The sequence below is a fragment of the Orussus abietinus genome, unplaced genomic scaffold (assembly GCF_000612105.2).
Source record: "Orussus abietinus isolate OABI.00-Male unplaced genomic scaffold, Oabi_2.0 scaffold61, whole genome shotgun sequence".
Lineage (NCBI taxonomy): Eukaryota > Metazoa > Arthropoda > Insecta > Hymenoptera > Orussidae > Orussus > Orussus abietinus.
The window spans coordinates 388,381-409,586 of NW_019394279.1; the positions used below are offsets into that span (position 1 = coordinate 388,381).

At 41.9% G+C, this 21,206-nt stretch overlaps 1 protein-coding gene across 7 annotated transcripts in view; it reads left to right on the top strand.

The window, feature by feature from the left end:
* Nucleotides 1-20,516, top strand: part of LOC105700014 (sn1-specific diacylglycerol lipase alpha) — a 76,285-nt gene extending 55,769 nt beyond the window's left edge. For 4 of the 7 annotated variants that reach the window (XM_012425534.1, XM_012425535.1, XM_012425533.1 and 1 more), the window contains 13 exons: nucleotides 424-610; nucleotides 1,188-1,272; nucleotides 1,345-1,673; nucleotides 2,091-2,286; nucleotides 2,573-2,761; nucleotides 3,304-3,594; nucleotides 4,203-4,432; nucleotides 4,792-4,815; nucleotides 5,742-5,874; nucleotides 8,758-8,933; nucleotides 18,290-18,637; nucleotides 19,310-19,484; nucleotides 20,016-20,516. In XM_012425534.1, the coding sequence (XP_012280957.1) occupies nucleotides 424-610; nucleotides 1,188-1,272; nucleotides 1,345-1,673; nucleotides 2,091-2,286; nucleotides 2,573-2,761; nucleotides 3,304-3,594; nucleotides 4,203-4,432; nucleotides 4,792-4,815; nucleotides 5,742-5,874; nucleotides 8,758-8,933; nucleotides 18,290-18,637; nucleotides 19,310-19,484; nucleotides 20,016-20,294 (2,642 nt within the window). In that variant the 3' untranslated portion in view covers nucleotides 20,295-20,516. Of the gene's footprint in view, nucleotides 1-423; nucleotides 611-1,187; nucleotides 1,273-1,344; nucleotides 1,674-2,090; nucleotides 2,287-2,572; nucleotides 2,762-3,303; nucleotides 3,595-4,202; nucleotides 4,433-4,791; nucleotides 4,816-5,741; nucleotides 5,875-8,757; nucleotides 8,934-14,659; nucleotides 15,004-18,289; nucleotides 18,638-19,309; nucleotides 19,485-20,015 lie in introns of those variants that run through there. The other 3 variants (XM_012425539.2, XM_023434926.1, XM_023434927.1) reach the window with 3 other exon arrangements.
* Nucleotides 20,517-21,206: the final 690 nt, after the last annotated feature.

A 21,206-nucleotide genomic window follows, 5' to 3' on the forward strand; every position in this document is an offset into this window, starting at 1 on the left:
AACTGTGCACACTCGAGATAATTCGAGCGGTGTTGTATTTTATGCTACTATAATTATTCACCCTCGAATATAATCGAGAATTTTATTTTCTTTGCCAAGACAATGTTCTAGTGTTTTTTTACATACAAAAATTGATTTTTTTTGGCCGGTTTTTACAAAAAATCTGTGCGTTAAGGGGTTAAAGCAAAGAAGCTGGGCCAAGTGAACTAAAATTCGGATCATTCAACCGAAACGTCTTTTGAAATGATTTCGACGAAATCTTTTCTCTTTTTATGTGTCTACCCACAAAAAAAAGGGTTAGGAAAGGGAAACAATCGTAAGGCTTCGATATGGATAAATCGAATAAGATCGATCCAAGTAAAGATTATTCTGCGCGAAGTCTGATTCCTATCTCTCCGGTAAATTGAAGGATTAACAATGCAGGTCTGGTGATATCGAACTGGTGCGTCCTGGCGTCGGTGGTGGTGACGGTGTGGTGCACGTACGACGCGGCCGGGAGATCCTGGGTGAAGATGAAGAAATACCAGCGCAGCATGAGGGAGGCGGAGTCCCGCGGGGCCAGATTGCACTACAAGCGCAGCGGGAGCAGGAACCGGAACTGGCGACAACGGTACTGACTCGACGTCGACGACTCTTCCTTCCTCCTTTTTGCAGCTCGAGATACGGCACCTCGCGTCGACTTGGCTTTATCACTCGGCGAACTCGGCGCTTTCGCTTTCGCCTTCGTCGCGTCCCATCGATCGGCCGAGGGGGTCCTTGGCACTCGACTCTTCCATTCCGCGGCGGCAGCTGATTTGACTTTCAATTCGAGCTGTTTCCCGCGGCCGTTAATTAAACCTTTATATTCCGAGGGATAGGCGTCTCGATTTAATACTTACCTCCGCGCCGAGACCAAGAGAAGGAAGACGGGAATAAAGAGCGGAAACGGCGGGCGCTCTGAAAGGGAATGAGTGGGATTAACCTGTAGGTTTTTAACTTGCTCTCTTTTTAAACGGTTATGGAAATAATGCAGAAAGCGTTTAAGGTGAAGTGAAACCCCCTTCAAATCAGTCGATTCGAATACAACACTTTTTTTTAAGGGTATTAGACCACACTGTCCGAAACTTTGACACATCATAGTGACGTAGAAATGATGACATAGGAATTGGTTTTGCGAAATTTGACCGAACCACCCCATGTATTTGCAGAAAAGTCATCCGGGCGTACCAGGACAGTTGGGACAACAGGTGCAGGCTGCTATTCTGCTGCATGGGGAACTCCGACCGAAACAGAGTGAGTTCGGAAAATTTCAAGGAAAAAGGAGGAAAGTTCCCACGTCGACGTGTCGCGCGTTACGACTTTCAGAATTCGTTCGCCGACATCGCCAGGCTGCTGAGCGATTTCTTTCGGGACCTGGACGTGGTCCCTTCGGACGTGGTGGCCGGCCTCGTGTTGCTGAGGAAGTTCCAGAAGGTCGAGCGGGAGCTCATCGTCAAACAGAGGAAGAACGACACCTATGAGTTCCTTTCGGGGGTTCCCGTCACGCCTCGCACCAAGTTCCTGTCGTTGACGGAAGACGGGGACTTGAACCACTTCCAATCGGCCATACACTACATGCACTTTGCCCTTGCTGCCTATGGCTGGCCCTTATTCCTCGTCAATCACACCACTGGTCTCTGTCAATTGTGCACTAGGTACTTGTCGTTCCTGAAAAACCAATAGTTAATTGCTCTGAGCGAAAAAATATCACTTTCTGGAAGAAAAATTAATTCTTGCGTCGAATTGATTCTACCTGGCTGACGCCGACCAAATAAGGCCAAATGAAATTAAAGCAAATTAGAAAGAACATTCAGTTTAGATTAAGTTATGCCAAAACTGTTTATACGCGTAGAAAGGACTGGGAAGGGAACATCTGTAGCCTTGAAATCTTCGAGGATACTATTTGACAACGTTCCGTTCCTACATGGATCCCTCCTTAACCGCAACAATTTCTTTCTCGAATACTTTTTCCAGAGCATCTAATTACCTAGTTTACCTAAGTTAGAACGATTCAACTTGGCTAATTACTTGGGAGAAAGAGTTGAACAATTTCCGCATGTTCTTGGCTTCAGGCTGCGGTGCGGTTGCTTTCCGTGTAGAACTCACGACGACGAAGCCACAGTCGTCGAGGATAATTGTTGCCAGTGCAATTATGCAGCCCTTCGAAGGATGGTGGAAGTCGGCGAGGTCGAGGTCATTTATGCGACTTTCCACGTCGACGTCGGCGAGACGCCGTTCTTCGTCGCTCTCGATTACTCCAAGAAGAAGGTACTCTTCGGCTACGTTCAAACGTAACAATGTTTCATTTCTAAAGCATAGTAATATAAATACAAAGTATACCAATTTATGAAACTTTATGATACGTCCGTCGTAATGCATGCAAAAGAACTAAGAATTAGAAAAGAAATTGCACGTCTGAATCTCTATGATTTCGGAAGTTCTGACAAGGAATCGTGGCTAAATATGCCTGACACGGTTGACGGTAACGAGTCGGCTGGTACCTGAAGTACTTGGGTGTACGTGTTAATTAGGTGTATTCTTCTTCTTCCCTCAGGTGGTCGTCAGCATACGTGGTACACTTAGCATGAAGGATGTCGTAACGGATTTGAACGCCGAGGGCGAAGTGCTACCTCTAAATCCGCCTCGAGAGGACTGGCTAGGACACAAAGGAATGGTCCAGGCTGCGGAATATATACGTAAAAAACTTTACGAGGAAGGCATCATCGCGAAGGCTTTAGCCAAAGTATGGAACGTCAGCGCTTTCCGCGATATTTTAAATCCCTCCCTCGATATCCAGGAAAATTAGTTTCGTCTCCGTCGATGTCAGCTAAGCGTGGGAGAAATGATAAAAGTTACCCCGTCATTTTCCTTGAAATTTCGGCAAAATTAATGAAAGCGTCTCTTCTTCTCAAAATGGACGTAAAATATTTATTTCATGCCTAATCAAGGATCTGTACTAAAGTAGAGATAAAAAACATTTGTAATTTAAATTTCGATTTATCATTGAGAATTACCATCTCTCTCTGATTAACTGGAATGGTGTATTTTGATTGACTTGCGTCCCTTGTTAATTGATGTACCAGTAGCAATGTTAAGAGGGATCTCTGAAAAACCAATTCCAATTGCAACAAGCTATTCCGAGCACAGCTATTCATTGCACGGAAATACTTTCGGGTCGGGGCAATACGGTATTGAGCGACACCTTTTCTTTTGTACGCGGTGTTTCGGTATGATTTAGAATATAATGAAAAGCAATTAAACCGTGACCATTAATTCTGTTTTCAGGACCCTTCCAGAGGTACTCATCAATTTGGATTGACTCTGGTAGGTCACTCCTTGGGTGCAGGGACCGCAGCGATCCTGGCGATCCTGCTGAAACAAGAGTATCCAGACTTGGTTTGCTTTTCATTCGCACCCCCTGGCGGGCTTTTGAGCATGCCAGCTCAACAGTACAGCCAAGAGTTCATCACCTCCGTCGTCGTTGGCAAAGACGTCGTTCCCCGAATAGGTCTCAGGCAAATGGAGAGTCTGAGGGCAGATCTCATTAATGCCATTAAAAGAAGCGTAGATCCTAAGGCACGTAAATTTCTACGACTGTCTGACATTATATAAACGTTAAGATATGAAGATCGAGCATGCGGGGTTGAAAAAGAGAGATACCATTGATTTGAAACAAATGGTGTAAACTAAGTTGCACTTTAACAATTGAACTAGGAGAGCACGGTCGCTAACTCGACAGGATGTTGCGGGAAATTAATATCCGGTACAGGGTAAATTTGTGAGCCGAAAAGAATCATTAATATAAGATTAAGGAGCAGGCAGATTAAAAACTAATTACAAACTCGAAATCACTGATATCTAAGGCCCCTGAGGTTTACTTTTTGCGATGTTTTTATGAAACTTTAAAATTGGGACTTCACTGTAATGACGATATTTTCAAATTGATGGGCCTATATAGCGTCTCAGGGTGTTCCATTAAAAAAAGTAATGATATTTCTGATATCTGTTCATTAAGTGCTTTACAACATGTGATGAGTATTTCGATACATGCGCAAAAACAAAAGAAGGAATGGACGAATGGACGAAAGCGCCGTAGAAAAGTGTGATAATGAATGTCTGGAATTTTGTGAGGAATGATATGGATAATGACTGTCATGTTTAACGGATGTAAATGTCTGTTTCAGTGGAAGACGATAGCTTGTTCGGTGATGTGCTGTGGTTGCGGGTCAACTCCAACGTCAGCGGCGAATTTAGAAGCTGGTGGTTGTATCAGCGAGTATCAGAGAGATAAGGACCAGGCACGTTCTCAAACCGTCGTGCCCAGCGATTCCAGCATCGCACTCACTTTGCACAGACCCTTGTATCCCCCGGGGAGGATTATTCACGTTGTGCGACATCACCCCAACAAGGGCGAGTGAGTATTCAAACACGTATTTCCCTCCGTCTAAAGCACGATTAATTACAAAATCATCAAGGTACCTGCCACACTACTGCTAAATTTAAACCACTGAACATTCAAAGGATTATTAGTACATCTAATGACATTTAATGGATATTGATATAATGACCGATTTGTTTTCTTCTTATTATGATATAATTTGGCATTTCGCGACAATATTTGATTTAAGGATAGAATTGAATATATTAAGACTCTTTTAGTCACCTTGAGCAAGAAGTTGTCAGAACAAGACGCGGTTTGAACGCAATTGCAATGACGTTTTATAATTCGACCTGCGAAGGCCGTTGAGAATAATTCTGTATTTTCATTTGTAGGCAAAAGTATGAGACGCGTTGGAGGTATGTTTAAGGGAAATGGCATTCATGACTTTCCGGAGTCTTTTAAATTCCCTATCTTGGAGATGCGATCGCATGAGTCCTAAAACTCCTATAGCGGATCTTCTTTCTGTCTGGCACTCTTATTCTCAATTCTTTCGGGACTGCACCAGTGTAATCCTAGTCTCTTTGCATGACAGGAACATAGAATGTATCTTCGTACCTTAAGGGAATTCGTAAGTGTTTTTACCGTGTAAGGTTACCGACGAAACTAGTTTCTCTCTATTTTGCCAAGTTAGGACGCAGAATTGTCTGAAACTTGGACACGTACATGTCGAGGCCAGGGTGATCGTTTTTTTGCCTAAGACAATTAGTATCCGATAGGGATGCAAAAGTTCGTAACTATTTACATACACGTTATTTATGCAACCAGAGCCTGCGTTATTTTTTTTTTTTTCTTTTCTTCAATAAGCAGGAGAAGATAGTTTCTTTCTCGTCAAATTTGACCAGCGCAATCCTGGTTGGATTGATAAATGATTCCTCTGATCCAGAGATTCACATTTCCAAGGTTTCGGATGTTAATCTAAAGAATAATATTGAGAAACTGAGACGTTGGTGAACTTACCCGGGAATAAGTCAGGGTTAAAAAGAAATCTCTCCCGAAAATTGGATATACCACCGCAAGGAAAACGCATGAATTTACAAGTACCACCTTATCAGTCCAGTAAGAGTATGCAAGTGAATTACCTCGACATATGAATAGTACTCATGAATGGTATTGGCACGTTGATTATAATATATTCTATGAAGTGTACTTGGAGGTCTTCCCTCGAAACATAAGTGTATAAATATCTTCTCGAGGTACATCGAATGCCTTGGAGCCAATATTCCCCAGCACCCCTAAATCGGCGGTTTGGTTAATTGATGTAACAATTATTTAACACTTTCAGGCAAGTTTTGAGAAAGCGGGAGCCAGTTTATCAGGCGCTCTGGGCGGGCCCCTGCGACTTCGACGAGGTCCTGATAAGCCCCGTGATGATTCAGGACCACATGCCCGATAACATGCTTAAGGCCCTGAATAAGGTAAGCTTAGCTGCATCGACCGGCGCGGAAATAAGAAAAGGCCATGCTACGGCCAGTCGAAGTCCTTCTGTGAAACCTGGGCTCTATGAACCGCTGGAGGAAGCTACTGATGTTCCAGAACTAGTGCAGGAGGAGATCGATGGGAGAAGATCTGTTAGCGTTGTAAATATTAACGATCGATCGATCAACGGGTACGGCATTGACGAGGAAAACCCCGCTGGAGATAACGAGTCGGGTTTAAGGTCCATCTCTATAGTCGTCGAGGTTCATGAATCAAAATGAGAACGAGACACGGAGTCAATTCGTTTCAACGCTGGACTAATCAAGACGAAATGGGAGCAGAAGTAATTGCTCCCTTTCATTTGACCAAACTTTTAACATTTTTCTTTTTTCTCTCTATTTATTTATGAGAACGCGTAATTGAAAATCTGTAGCTTCAAGGACGAAATCGATTAAAATGCCTTGTACGTGTTTTGAATTTGGAGAAAACATTGGAAAAGGGTTAATTCCCGTCACTTTTTACAGAGAACGGAAACGATTTGTCTATTCAAGTTGACGTTTACAAATTCTTAAAGGAATTTATGTATATCGATATAACTTTTGTTAGTCGCGTTAAATGGATTAACGTTGCATGAATGTAGGAATGAATGGAGATAAATGGTAAAGTTGTGCAGTAATCCTTGAAAGGATGAAATATGAAATGTTTCGTGCTGGTGTCATGAAGGAGATGTTTTACAAAAAAGGAAAACTACAGATTTTGCGTTATATCGTTAGGGTAGGTCGTGATTAAAACGTAAGTTAAAAGTAATCTTGCTTACTCCCCAATTACATTTTCACCTTTTTAATTTACTCATGCATCAACTTGTACATATCTAGACTAATAATAAATATAGTTCTTACAAGAGTTCGTGCCAGAAGCTCGACTCGTTACTTCCACCAAAGGGACTCGATACGTATCGGAACAATTTTTTTAATGATTTACAAACATCGAAGATACAGATCATGAATGTCGCTAATATTTATACACATATGATGGAAACGAGCTCTTTTTTGCGGCAATGACAATTTTATATCTAGCACCATCACTGGAGATGGTTGAAAAAGATAATACAAAGAAAGACTTATCACAAAACTACCTCGCACAGGACACATTGATTGAACATTAGAGAATTAGTTACTGTAAAACATATTATCACTGCCTAAGTAGATGACATGCAGGGTGACGCATCAAATGTAACTTTCCTCCTGTAATACTTAAATTAATGATGATCGGGGGAAAAAATCCATTTGCACAAATTGAGCGGTTATGTTCAGACGTTCTTCAGTCCTGACGATTTTTTTATATTTTTACATTTATAAAGCTTAGACAATATTTAGATACCTGGAAACGAATTAAATCTATTCACGTAGATTTCTAACATTTCAAATAGAACCCTCTGAGGAGAGTCCAATTTTAAAAAAAGTCTTCCAACGAAGAAATCAGTTTGAGCATAACAATTTAATTTATGTAAATCGACCTGTTTTCTATCATCATTAATTAAAATGTTACAAGTCGGGATGACGCGTATCGTACCACCCTGCATAACACTGACGTGCATGATCGTCACCGAAGGGTTACCGCATGATGCACAATGCATAGAAAGTAGTACTGAACTTACGTAGGTTTCGTCCAGGATGACTTTCTCATCCACTTTCTCTTGCTTTTTAATTTATTTCTTACTTTTCGCATAATATTTATTCTTAAGTACGTAAGGTGCGCTCGCGCTCAAATTCATTGTCGTACTCTCTACTCGCAAGCCATTATTTTAATTTGCTGGTATTTCATTTTGTTGGCCAAATCGATTCTGTATAACACGCCGTCATGTATGATTTATACTTTAAGCTACTTTTGTTAATATACGTTCCACCTCTTAGAAATTTGCGTTTCGTTCTGTTTTGTTACTCTCACTTTGTCGTCGGTAAGTTTTTGCTTTTGTGGTTGAAAAATGTAGCAATTGAATCCGTAACGAAGGAAGCGTTGCTCAACTTCACGATAAACCGACTTGCAATGGCATTGCGCCAAATGTACATTGACAAGTGCACCCCACTCAGAGTTTCATGCTTATTAGCGTAGATGCAATTTCACGTTATATGATCAAACGTTAACTATACATTCGTATATGAAGAGGTGTAGATAAAGTCACAAATTGAGAGGAACCTCTAGAAAACAAGAAATTTAGTTAATCCTTAATCTCAAATAATTACTGAGTTTCCAGAAAAGTACAGCAGATCTAGCTTCACTCTTTAAACATAGAATTACCTTTGTAACCCGTTGACTTAAATTCCAATATACCTACGGAATTGTTTTAAAACGGAAATACATCTTTTTCGGTCAATGAAAAAATCTCATCGCCACATTTATGTATGCAATACTCCTGCAGTTCTAATCGATTCTACCTGAGACAATTCCATCATTACAGTAATACAAGTGGATTCTTCTTGTACATGCGTCGCCACCGCCGCCATCTTGATTTCCTAACTCTTCGTCTACAATAAATGAAAAAGTGAATTCTACCGCCGATATTCTAAAAACAATCAATACTTGATCATATTTTCACAGATGTGCAAATCACGTGTCATTTAAACATAACGTACATACAAAAATGTCAAAACGGCTTTTTGGCATACGCAAGAGAATCTCCATTCTCCTCTTATTTCTCTCTTCCGCGGCTCTTCTTATCATTTCCGTTGTCCTCAGACTCGATTACGAATAAAGGAGTGTTACATATGATAAAATTATGTACATGTTACATCATGGGTAAGCCAAGGTACATACACTTAGAGGGGAGAAGAAAGGGAATTTCTAGTTGAAAATAGTGGCTGAGGGTGTGTGGTGCGGATTAGGTGTCAGCGTGCAGAGATCGAAGCGCCGAGATCGCGGCTGCCCGAGCGTCGACCATAGAAGTAGCGACACAGAGAAGGCCCGAGCAACGCATCGCCCTTCAACTTCGAGCTTCGTCGCCGCGAAGCGGCAACGCCGACGCCTATGCCACCACACCCTCGCCTTGCCACAATACAAGGTACTTCACCGGCTATGTTGACTATAAATAAAATTACTGGAAAAAAAAGCTGTCCCTGTAACGAAACGAGTCAATGCAGAGATTAGACGCGGTTTAATTAACAATTTACATCTTACTCCCGCGACTAGTGATCTAATTCTATACCTTCCAATTTATTAGACGACTTTCTGTATTCTCACAATTAAAATTTCACTGATATTCCCGGAACATGGTAGATGTGAATATGTAAAACGCGTTTACGTATCATAACTAACTTTTTATCCGGTGTAGATGTTTCAAAACGATATTGTGATATTAATGTCATTATTGTATTTATTTTTCACGCGGAGGGAATGTTAGTTTTCTGACGAATCCAATACCTCGTCAATTTAATATCTCTTATCGAATATGCAGAATATTTTGAAAATACGTATCTACGAACGGGAGGGTTTATACGCATTAGACGTTTTGTAACAAAAATTGTGTTGTTTTTGTATTGCAATTCGGCTGCGAGAATTATGAACACAGGGAGGCAGCCTTGACTTTTCAGTGATTTTATCGTATAAAGTTTGACATTACTATCAATAAAAGGGCACCGCATTAAGTCTTGCACTTAAACTGTCTTTTTACATTGCACATTAGAAAAGTACGGTTTACGCAAGAGGTAAATCCTACGATCCCTTTGAATTGCAAAACTTGTTATGCGCAATTATTCGGCAATTTGCCACGTGACATAACGACAATGCTGAGTATTCTTTCAAAGGTGCATCGGAAAAGCTAACATATATAAAATGCGCTACATTTTTTTTTTTTTTTAAATAATGACGTTCAAGAGCTGATTCACGTTGTAGTAGAAAGTACATTTGATATCGTTTGTCAGTACAATCGCAGTAGTGTTATAGAATTCCAAAAAATCAACAAAAAATAGTTATTCCTCCGATCAACGCAGGCATGCTATAATATTTATCACAGTTTAAACGAGTATTAAGTGTTATGAATTAGTTAATTACTTCTTTATTCGAAAGCTTTTTTTCTCTTCTTCTGTCGGCTTAAATATTGTCTTTGATATGCATGCATCAAGTCACACATAAAGACATAAAGTATACTTACATCACGCCAATCACTGATCGCTCATCAATCGTTTTCACTCGTACACGTTTTAAGTATTTCCCTAAAGGTACTTATTTCCCTAAATGTATGAAAGAAACCATTCCATTTAACAAATTACTGCCGCAAGAAATTCTTTTTAATACAATAATCGTGTAAGGGAGAATTCCACTCTAAATTTTGTACCCATGACTCAGGTAAGTACTTTCAAGACCTAAGCAAGTAAACAAGAATGTATGGGATATCACATTTTAAAACACCTTTATCTGCAGGAGTACAGGAAACCATCTTAAGGAAAGACGGCAGTGACTTTTTAACATTTCATCACTTTTTATCTATCTAAATTCAAATTGTTACAATACATTTATAACGCCGAATAATAGCTAACACCGTCTAAAATTCGAGCAACAGTTCACGGATTATTGATTTCCAAATTTGTACAAAAATATCGAAAAACTTCGGATGTAACGGCACGCATGAGGTTCTTTTTTTCTTTTTAATATACCTCTTTCGAGTAATATTGTTAGTGCTGAAAGTATCAGTCGAAAAACAAAGGAGCATGAAGAAATTCGAATTTACTCCCGTCTTTTCTTAGAGCATATTTCACATATTTCTCCTTTTGTGTAACTCCAAATTGATGTGTCAGTATCGAGAAATATCGCTTACGGCGCTCCTCACACGCTTTAAACATCTTACACGTGTGCTTTTCGATTCATCAGCCTGCCATACTCGTATAATAAATTGAGGTACCGAGACTCGCCAGCGCGCCTAAACCGACCTTCGCAAGAGGTACGCGTCGTTTTTCTACACCTGGTTTCGAAATCCCGGAGACGTTTTTGGGTCACCCATCCGGATGGAGGCCGCGCACGGTGATGCTTAACCTCGGAAATCGCTTTAGTCTCACCGAGCTTGCTTCAGGGATCCGGGGCGAAATTGGATAGTAGCGAAAGACGATTTCGTCCCAGCCGTCTTACGTTTATGAGAGAAAACACAAAATCGAGCTGACACTCTGCTCCCAGAGACCAGAAGCCGTGATAGGATCGGGAATTCCTCCCAGAAATGTGACGTTCATCTTTCCCGTCGACTGTTATTTTTACCAAATACAATTAAACGATACCTTTACCGCCCTACTATTTATACCCTTTCCCTTCGCAACGGGCCAGAAAAGTCATTCTCTTTAAATAATCCCGTAACCACAAAACTCAGTAGAGTATCGCGCCAAATGCATACTCTTTACGTACGTATATTCAGGTTAGGTTTTTATTTTTTATTTTTTATATTATAGGTCAGGTTAGGTCAGTTATTAACCTAATAGTGTTGTATGCGCTTCTATGCTAAAACGATGGTAATACGAGGTCTCGGAGTGAAAATATAATTGACCTGGAAATCACAGATGGCGCAAGGTGTCCCTCTGCAGTCAATTAGGGCCCCAGAAAGCATGAATCCAGAGGATTTGTGGAGTTTTACTTCGATTTCTTGATATTTTTTGTACGAAAACAACAGGTGGAGTATGCCTTTTGATACAATATCCAATATAATTCGACACAGCTGTCAATATAAAAACGAACATCGGCAACTTAGGCATTTAGAAAAATCTTCTTTATCGACGTCGATCAAGTTCCTCGACGTGTTTCACTTCACCTTAAATGTTTCATTACGTAACGAAATTAACGATAGTTAAAGACAGCTTTTTGTACCGTTTTATCAGTTCTCTTCGTTTAGCCCTTTATGCCGGGAAAAAAAAATGATACTCTAGCATTTTCTCGCCGTTCATTCAATAAAAGTACTCGTGTGAACACGTCTCGATTCATCCACCCTGATCCGTTTTCCTTGCATTGTTCCGCGGCTAGCCACGTCGGACGGTGGGAAAGGGATTTTGATGGGAGATTGAACAAACGTATTCGTAAAGAACCGCAAGGCCGCCAATTATCTCCAATGGACTGTTAAAATATCTCCTCGACATTCGCCGAGAGCGCTTTCGGTTGTTTTGGGATCTCGCGTTTTCAATTCTACTAACAAATCCCTTTCAATGCCGCGTTCCATTCTTCTTGGAGTCCATTCTCTCGCCCACACTTTCCGCTGCTTCCTCGCTTTCCTTCGTTTTATTAATAGCTCTGGTACAATAGCATCAGCAAAAGCTTTCGCCCCGGTTTCCATCACTCGTGAGACATTGTCGAGGCGAGGAACTTCGCGAAAACCGGAAAAGCGAAAGGATCAATAAGGAACTTTGTATCCATGACGGATTACCGATAAAGAAATGGTATCCATAAGATAACCCTAACTTGGTTATCAGTAACTCCCATCAAACTGGATATTTACTGGAGATCCCGCGAATAGAATGAAGGCGATTATTCATCGACATTCTTATTCATCCAAAGATCGTCGTACAAATGACTTAATTTTGGGACGTCAAAGAGGAATCCAAATGCAATTATGGACATGAATTTGCCGACGTTTTATCCCTGTTTTTGGTCATTAATGCAGGGAATGATCTGAAACATTTTTCCTTTTTTTAGTTTGATAAGTGCAATCTTGATCCAGGGAATCGTTATGTTTTATTCAATTTTTAATATTTATTATAGTCTTCGTTCCTATTTATCAGTCGGAAGGGACAAGATGACTTAACGTCCACGGCGTACGGTCGAATAGTTACAGAGTCTTGCGTCTTCATTATGCAAATTACGCAATTTCCCCGGTTAACGAATCATCTCTTCGGTGCAGACATGCACGTGTCAGAGTTTCCGACAGTTCATTGCGGTAACTTCGAGCGACAGTGGAGAACTAGAATGTCGGTAAACTAATATGGCAGAGAGTAACCCTCGAACTTCCTTCCGGGCTTGGAAACTGACTCTTTACTGAGTACGCCGGACAAATTAATTTCTCATTATTTATTAAAGTAGCTTTCAGAGTTGAAACGTAAGTCACGCAGTAAACGCGACGCCATCTTGCTTTCTTCTAGACGATAAACAGGTGTAAGAACAGTCATTTCTTCAAAAGTAATTCAATTGGATGCAATTATCTCATTCGCCAAGCAGTACCTCTAGTAATGAGAAATAGCAATAAATCTGTGCAAACCGACCTATGTAGATTTAAGCGGGTTAGTAGACTATGAAATGCGTTTCAATCAAAACAAGTTTAAAGGAGAGATAAAAAGAGTTCTCTTGGAATCCAAAAAATGATTGGAAATTTCCAGCCTGTACAAACCCATTATTTTTAATCATATTAAAACTTCTTTTATCTTATATTCACTGTAAAAAAAAAATATATATATAAAATATATCCACCCCATTAGCAAATACTCCCTATTCCATTTCATTCTCTTCAAGACTCAAATTAAAACGCATTTAACAATCTACTAACCTTCTGGATGAAGCATAGATACTAAAGAAAAACTCGATTGTACTGTACAGATTATAAATACCCATGAATTATCGTTACTTGCGGCCTTTATACGCTTCCGTACCAAGCTTCAGATATTTCCATGCACTAATCCCAAAAAATAACTTACGTCGGTAAACCCCTCCATAAAGCGTCCGCTTAATCGATCTCATCCCCGTGACCCGTTAAAAAGAGGCAAAGAGGAGAAAACAGTCAACGACAAGTTCCGTCGATTACGGGGACATCGGGTCATCTACATACCCGCTTCCTCTACTGCGATCCGCAAAAATCCAAGATGGCCGCGAGCCAGGGCCCGGCACCCCAATTTATATCGGGCATGGACGTAAGAATATATGAACGGAACCCAAAGTCCAGGGTTGGGTAATTTCGCGTTTTTCGAATTTTTTCACGTATATTATGTAAACCAAAAAGTTTCCCGTAGAAAATCACAGAAAACCAGTAAATGACGCATACAAAGAACACAATACGAAGAATACCGCAGATGGACGATATACGGCATTTGCTAGGTTACAAACGTCTTTCGGCTCATCTGCACCCACGTATCAATTTTGAAGCATTAATTTAATGCTTCCGTTAAAAATTCATTCGACTTAACCTCGTTTAATATAAAATTTCTAATTGGATTTGTTATTCTCTATTTAGAAATAGAAGGGCGTAATATACTTCGCGCTCGCACAGAAAACCACATATCTATTAAAATTCGCCTTGAGGGACAAACCGGTCTGGGATGTGTAGGTTCGTAAGTGAGTACTTTGCATATGTATAGGTTCATACGTGAGTTAGAGGGAGATAACGACTAAATATAGTTAAACTGACGGTACTGAAATTTCAATTCGACATAACTCATCAACGGCTTCATCGATTACAAGGGTTTTGGTCTCAAATGAAAGAGAGAAATAATTAACGAAGCCGGCAATGTAGGCTAAAAAGTATATATCATCTTCTAATAGCATCAGTGGTCGTTTAATAAAATCAAATGTCCGTTACAGCGATGTTTGGAGTAAAGAGACGTAGCGCTCAGCCAAGACCCATGAACTTGTCCGAGACGCAACCGCGTCTCTTGATATTACATGACGTATATACTTACCCAATCCTGGGCTCCGTCCATATATTCTTACGTCTATGATCACGAGCCCGCTAGAGGGGCGCCTGAGGGCTCGAAAGCGCGCACGGAAGGGCGCTACTTTAGCCGCGAGTTCCACATTGACACGGCTGGTAACGGTGAGGGCCGGTGACGTCAGGTTGTAACGACGCTGGGACCGGCGAAGCCGCAGCGGCTGACCTCGGGGCACGCGTCCTCTGCGGAGGCCTCGGAGGCCCGTGAGGCCGCCTCGGCCCAGGAGGTGGAACTGGAGCAGGAGATGCGCGCGCTGCTGGCGCCCCCTAGCCCCGGCAAGGGCCCACTCAGCGCGGGGACGCCGCCTCATCGACTGTGCCTCGAGACCAGCTTCACGTCCCTGCAGAGCCCCACGGACCCGCCCCGCGCGGGCCGCGAGCTCAGCGTAGACTCCGCAGGCCTGCCCTGGGAGTACGTCAGCCTGGCCAGCGAGCTCGGACACACCCCTAGGCCCCACGGCAACAACCTGTAAGAGCACTCGTTAAGGCCTTCTCGGATTCCTAACATAACCTGCCGTAATGGTAACCGTAAGCGTAAGGTTTGTGTCCGTCCCCAGATAACATCATTGTACCTATGAATATTCTTTAAATCTTTTAAGGGGGTATTATCGTCTAGAAGCTTGTGTTTTTAAGTAATTTTTAGGAATTCATTTTGCGAAAACTATCAAACCTACTGTGCCGGGCTTTTTGACGTATATTAAGGCATGTTTCAATTAGCAACACAAAGTTATATGAAATTCTTTATTGAAAACTATGCAAGTTGTCCGCTGTTATGCAGGTCGTTGCGTGAGACGCTCGTCCAATCGGGCGGACGGGTTGCGGCGATTCTAGTCGTCCGAAACGGAAGAACAACATTTTTTTTATATCTATACGAATGTAGTTATCGTCTGAACTAGAACTAAGTACATTTTTTGTCGGAATTGCAGCTGTTTGAAAATTAAGGTTTCATTTTCCCGGAATATTTTCAACTAAAACATGAGAACCGGGCTAAAATATTCAAATTATCGGTATCATTCTAGTTCGGACTATAGGTGAAGGTTCCGTCGAAATGTGTGCAAAACCCGAAGTCAATCAAGTCCCGAGTGAGTCGTCTTGCAAGTACTTGCTAAATCGAATTGCGGCAATAAATTTGTCGCGTGTCTTTTGTTAGTATTAGGTTTTAGCAATAAATATCGCAAGTTCCTTGCCGTTGGACACAAATCTTACCAGTGAAAACTGGTCAATTAAAGTGCCGAACACTAATGTCGTATCATGTTCTCTGCAATTGTTGTTGGTCGGTTCTTCCTGGTATTCTTACGGCTATTGTTACGTGAGGTATCCGTGTTGGCCTTTTGCACCGGAAAGAAGTCTGCGGATGTACCGGATATATGGGGCCACTTGTTTAAATTTATTTCGCACAGTCGAAAGCATCAGAACCCGGAAGGTTGTCGGCTGCGCAGGAAAAATAGCTATGGATGGGGAGTGGATGTTGTGTAGGAGGTGAAATTACTGAAGGCGAATCTGCTGTTGACAAGTCTATATTTTGTAGATTTACAGAAATACTAATTGACTTACAGTTCAAAACCAGCTGTATAACCGTTCAAAGAGACGTATATAAAATCGATCCAAGTGCTCCGTTCTACGATCCATGACCAAGCGCAGTCAGAGTCAGGATAGTCTTGGACTGAGTTGTCGTGGTCACGCTCTCAGTTGGCTAGGGCCCCTGGCAAGGCTGGTCACCGGTTTTTTAGTTTTTTTCCTATTTTAATACTAACACCTTTCGGATAGTCTCCGGGAAATGATTGGCGCCTACTTTGGACTTGATCACACCGAATGGCGGCGTCGATCGGGTCTCGGTTACTACCCATTGACTGTGTTCCCATTTTAGGTAACTCGAAATTGTTTGTTGTTATAGCCTACAACAAGACATGGGAAATAGAGTTGAGGACAACTAAGTGGTCAGGTAGGCCGAATGAAGGAAATATTTCGAAGAGACAAAGGCAAAATGATCGGAGGTCCATAGGCGGGCCTATTCCAAGAATCATGGGCGAGGAAACGCGAGTATTGTTTAGAAGATATGATCATTGCCTGAATTTGTCAATAGCAGATTCGCCTTCGATAATTTCACCTCCTACAGTTGGGATATTTATTTAGATGTTTCTCGAAACAGACTGGATCGACTTGTAGAATTATTTGTTGCGCCGCGAAAGAGGCTACGATGTCGAAATATTTATTTGGATGTATCCAGGAACAGGCTGAAACTACTTGTAGAATTATTTGTTGCGCTGCGAAAAAGGCTGCGGACAGAAAATCGATGCTAGGATATTTATTCAGATGTACCTTGGAACAGACTGAAGAAACTTGTACAATTATTTGTTGCGTCACGAAAAAGGCTGCGGATGGGGATCGATAAAGAGATATTTATTTGGATATCTCTGACAACGGAGAGAAACCACTCGAAAGGTTGCCTATTACGCCGGGAAGGAAATTGCGGATAGAGGAATTCGTTAAGAGATGTTTACTCGAGGACGTCTTGCTACCGAGAATCGATCTCGTAATAAACTTCGGAGAACGTAAAAAGGTCCCCCTTAATGGAGTGGCGATAAACAGTCTTGGAATTCATGAACTCTAGGGTTTCATACGTTCACCGCAAACGCGAATCCCACGCTAAACTATTCATTACATATTCAAACGCATTGAGGTAACGTTGCGTACTCCTCATCATTACCATGAAATCGTATATCTTGGCTTATTCGCTTTTCATTGAGAAACGTAGCTTCGCTGCTTTGATAGGAGAGTCTTAACGGCGTCAACATCCGCTTGCCTTTATCAGTCGCCCACGGAGAGAAAAGTTTTAACGAATTTATGTTACGCGGATGATTATAGAAATAATATCGAGGATCTTGGGACCCATTGTACCCCGAAATGGCAAGTAACATTACCCGTAATTACATCTCTCCGTGGGCGTTTCGCGGCATTTTCCATAATCGTCTCACGCTCCTCGCTGCACCGCCGCAGCTCGTAGAACGATTTTTTTTTATCACTCTAAAGTGATCGCTCCAAGTAATTCTTTTTCCCCTGCTCACCAGATCCCGTACAGCGCGGAAAATAAATCTCGCGTTATGAAAATCGCTTTATATATACTTAGGAACTCTGAACGCGTACAAAATATGTGAAGGGATCCTTGGGCAAATAACGTATCATACAGGACTCGACACTTGTACAAAATCTGAATAGTTTCAAACTTTACAACGTGGAGTCTATAAAGAAGGTGCTCACCTTCATGGAATTTCATTTCTTATACAACATTTTTTAAATACCTATAAACAAATTTTTTTTAAATTGAAACTTTACGAGTATTAGAACCTTCCTTACATTCTACACGTTCACGTTGTAAAGTTTAAAACGATTCGGTAAACCCAATTCAGAGAAAAGTTTCATACACAAAACCTCATCGATGCCATTTCACATCACCTTAAGAAAACCCGTTAAGGAAAAAAGCGTTATAAGATATCACGTTATGAAAGAACAAATTATAAACAATCATGTAATGAAAGAACGTCTTGTAAACAATCATGTTATGAAAGAACGTCTTATAAGCAATCACGTTATGAAAGAACGTCTTATAAGCAATCACGTTATGAAAGAACGTCTTATAAGCAATCACGTTATGAAAGAACGCATTATAAGAAATTTCGTAATAGGAAGCCGCGTTATACGGGTGTCTGGTGAACGTGTGAGTAGTTGTCATAATAAAGAGCATGGTCCACTCCCAGGTCATCGCGTGCCACCGAATGGGAGAGTTCACCACGTGCAGCTCCCCTGGCGACGCCGGAAACCCTCTCGGAAGCCTCCAGCAACCCCCCCTCGCCGATCCCTCCTCCCAGGCCGATGAGACGAACTCCGAAGATTCCGGGAAACTTGTCGACGGCGGCGGACGACCTGAAGAATAACCTCCACTTCGCCATGCTCTCGGCTAAGAACTACTTCCTTAGGGAAGAGGCCGTTGGCAGCAACTCCAGCAGCAGCGGCAACAGCGAGGGCAGCTACGAGAGCGCCAAAAGCCAAGGCGCTGGTCTTCCGCCGCCAGTACCGAAAAGACGAGACTCCGTCGTCGACCGAAGGTGGGCGGCACTGTTAGTCCGTCTAGGGCATAATGGCGTATAATACGTGCCGACGGCATAATCTGTGACGCGATTTTGGTACCGCGGTGACGGTAAATCCCGCAAATAAACGTACAATCAAGAGATGCGGCAGCGCCTCGGACAAGCTCATGGGCCTCGACCGAGCGCCGCGTCTCTTTACTACAGGCATACCCCTATCGAAAACGTATGTTTCTCTTAAACGACGCGTGGTGATATTAGAAGGTACCATACCCTCTGTAACGCGCGCCGATGGCTTTGTTGGTTTGTTCTCGTTCATTTGAGACCAAAACCGTTGCAATCGATTAAGGCATTCGCGAGTAATGTCGAATCAATTCAATTTATCTCGTGCCACGTGATCGAACGAGGCAGTTTGTCTCGACTCGGCGTGAAATGCGAATAATTTGTATCGTCATTCTTAGGGTCAAATCACCGATTCATTCAGAATTTCTTGGTCTTTTGGTATTTGTATCCGAACGAAACTTTGGTGTTTTGGAGACGTTACTTCGTAGTTCAGTGTTCTCGCATGTGATTTTAATTGAACGTTCGTGGTTTCTCGGTTTGTCGGACTCCTTATATCTTACACCCCCCTGTAGAATAGATTTTTGCTGGCGACGTAATTACGGATGGTCCTGAACACGTGTCCCATTTCAGGGAGGAACGAATATGCACGGCAGCTTGCTGCAGAGATGATCTATCCGAGAATTCATCGACACATGTGTCCTCGCACTCGTCCAGGGCATCTCGTACGTCGCATCGCGTGCAGATCGACTTTGCCGAGGAGGAAAATGACACCAACGGGTCCAGCTTAGATTTCTACGAGGCAAAGGTAAGAAGATTGCACGAAAAAGAATAATTTGGTTAGAATTATATAATCACGGCCAAATATTTCTTATAATATAACCCACACACATTTGAGACCGATCGCATCAAATGGTAAATGTAACCGTGCCAATAGTTGCCGTATCCACGACGCTACCCTAAAAAGTTGCAGTAGCGATTCCCATCTGGAATTAACTATACAGTGAAGTTACGATAAGCACAATATTGCATTAAGCATTATTACTGGTACCTTGTAGTGATCTTGACTGAAGTAATCGTTATTTTGTTCTTTTGCTATGTTACTCTGGTTGCCACAATCTCTCGGCAAGGTTATCTTGCAACATTTATTACAATTGTGCTTTTCTCGATCATTCTTCTTTTTCCATATGACGACTCAATTGTTCCTAGTTTTAGAAAGTTATCCTATGCATTACATGGAAAATGACCAATGTCTTATCGTTGGATTTGTCGAGATCGCTTTCATCCTCAATTAAATCCCTAGATTCAGAATTATCGCTAATTACGACGCAATTTCTAGGGCTCCTCCGGCCAACGGGACAGCAGCAACGACGTGTTCCTGAGCGTTAGAAGCTCACCCGAGTGCAAAGGTCTCATGGCACCTGCGACAGACTTAGGAGCCGAATGGAAGCGAAGATTCGACTCACCTGGATTGAGCGGCGACGCTGCTTTGCCGCTTCTGCGCGGCCTCTCACCTACGCCCGTTCAAGTCCAGCACAGTTCTCCGTTTTTCAACGCCAAACGAAAAAAATACGTATATCCGATAACTCTGGTAGGCCGCGGCGAAAGCAGCGTCTAGCACGAATGGAAACTCGTAGGTGGGACCACGAATATATTCGGGACGTGATTCCGATTTCTTATCATTTGAAGGAGAAGGGATTCGGTTGTTGTAATATCTCTAAGGAGATGTGAATGTGGCATCCGAAAGCTCAATTCTTCACGAAGCTTATCTACGAATTGGGTAATACCGAATCGTTTCAAACTTAACAACATGAACATGGAGGCTTTAAGGGAGGTCCTGACCCTGGTGAAGTTTCATTTTTTATAAAAGAATTTTGAAAATATCTATAAAGATATGGTTTAGAAATTGAATTTTTATGGGCGTCGGGACCTTCCTTATAGCCTACATATTCACATTGTCAAGTTTGAAACAATTCGGTACACCTAGTTCAGAGAAAAGTTACATAAACGAGATCTCTTTGACGCCTTTCGCATCACCTTAAATCCGCGCATTTGACGTTACATTTCGAGGGTGTGCTGTCTTTTGCAAGTACTTAACGATAAGTGTTGAGATAACGTTGTTCCTTTCGCTCGTTACTGGAATCATTCGGATTAGGGGTCTAAGGATTATACATCCGAGGATAACAGTCAGGCGCATCAATGTCCATTCGCGACCTCTTCGGGGCATATCTCTGTGACTCGTATTGATACATTGAGGAAAACTTAATCGAGCGGCAAGAAGACCGTTCGAGTCTCTTGTAGAATCCCCACGTCATTTTACAAATGACGTGGATTCGACGGATTTAGGAGTTTTGTATTATTGCGGATTTTGTTACGTCACACACGTTAAGAAATGCACTGTTAAGCCGTGGGGACGCACTGAGGAGACGGTACATTTTGTGTGACCTGTGTTTCTAGCCAATCGGTACGATTAGACTTGTGCATAGTACGGATATAGTGTATAGCAAAAGGCAATTATCTATTTGAAACA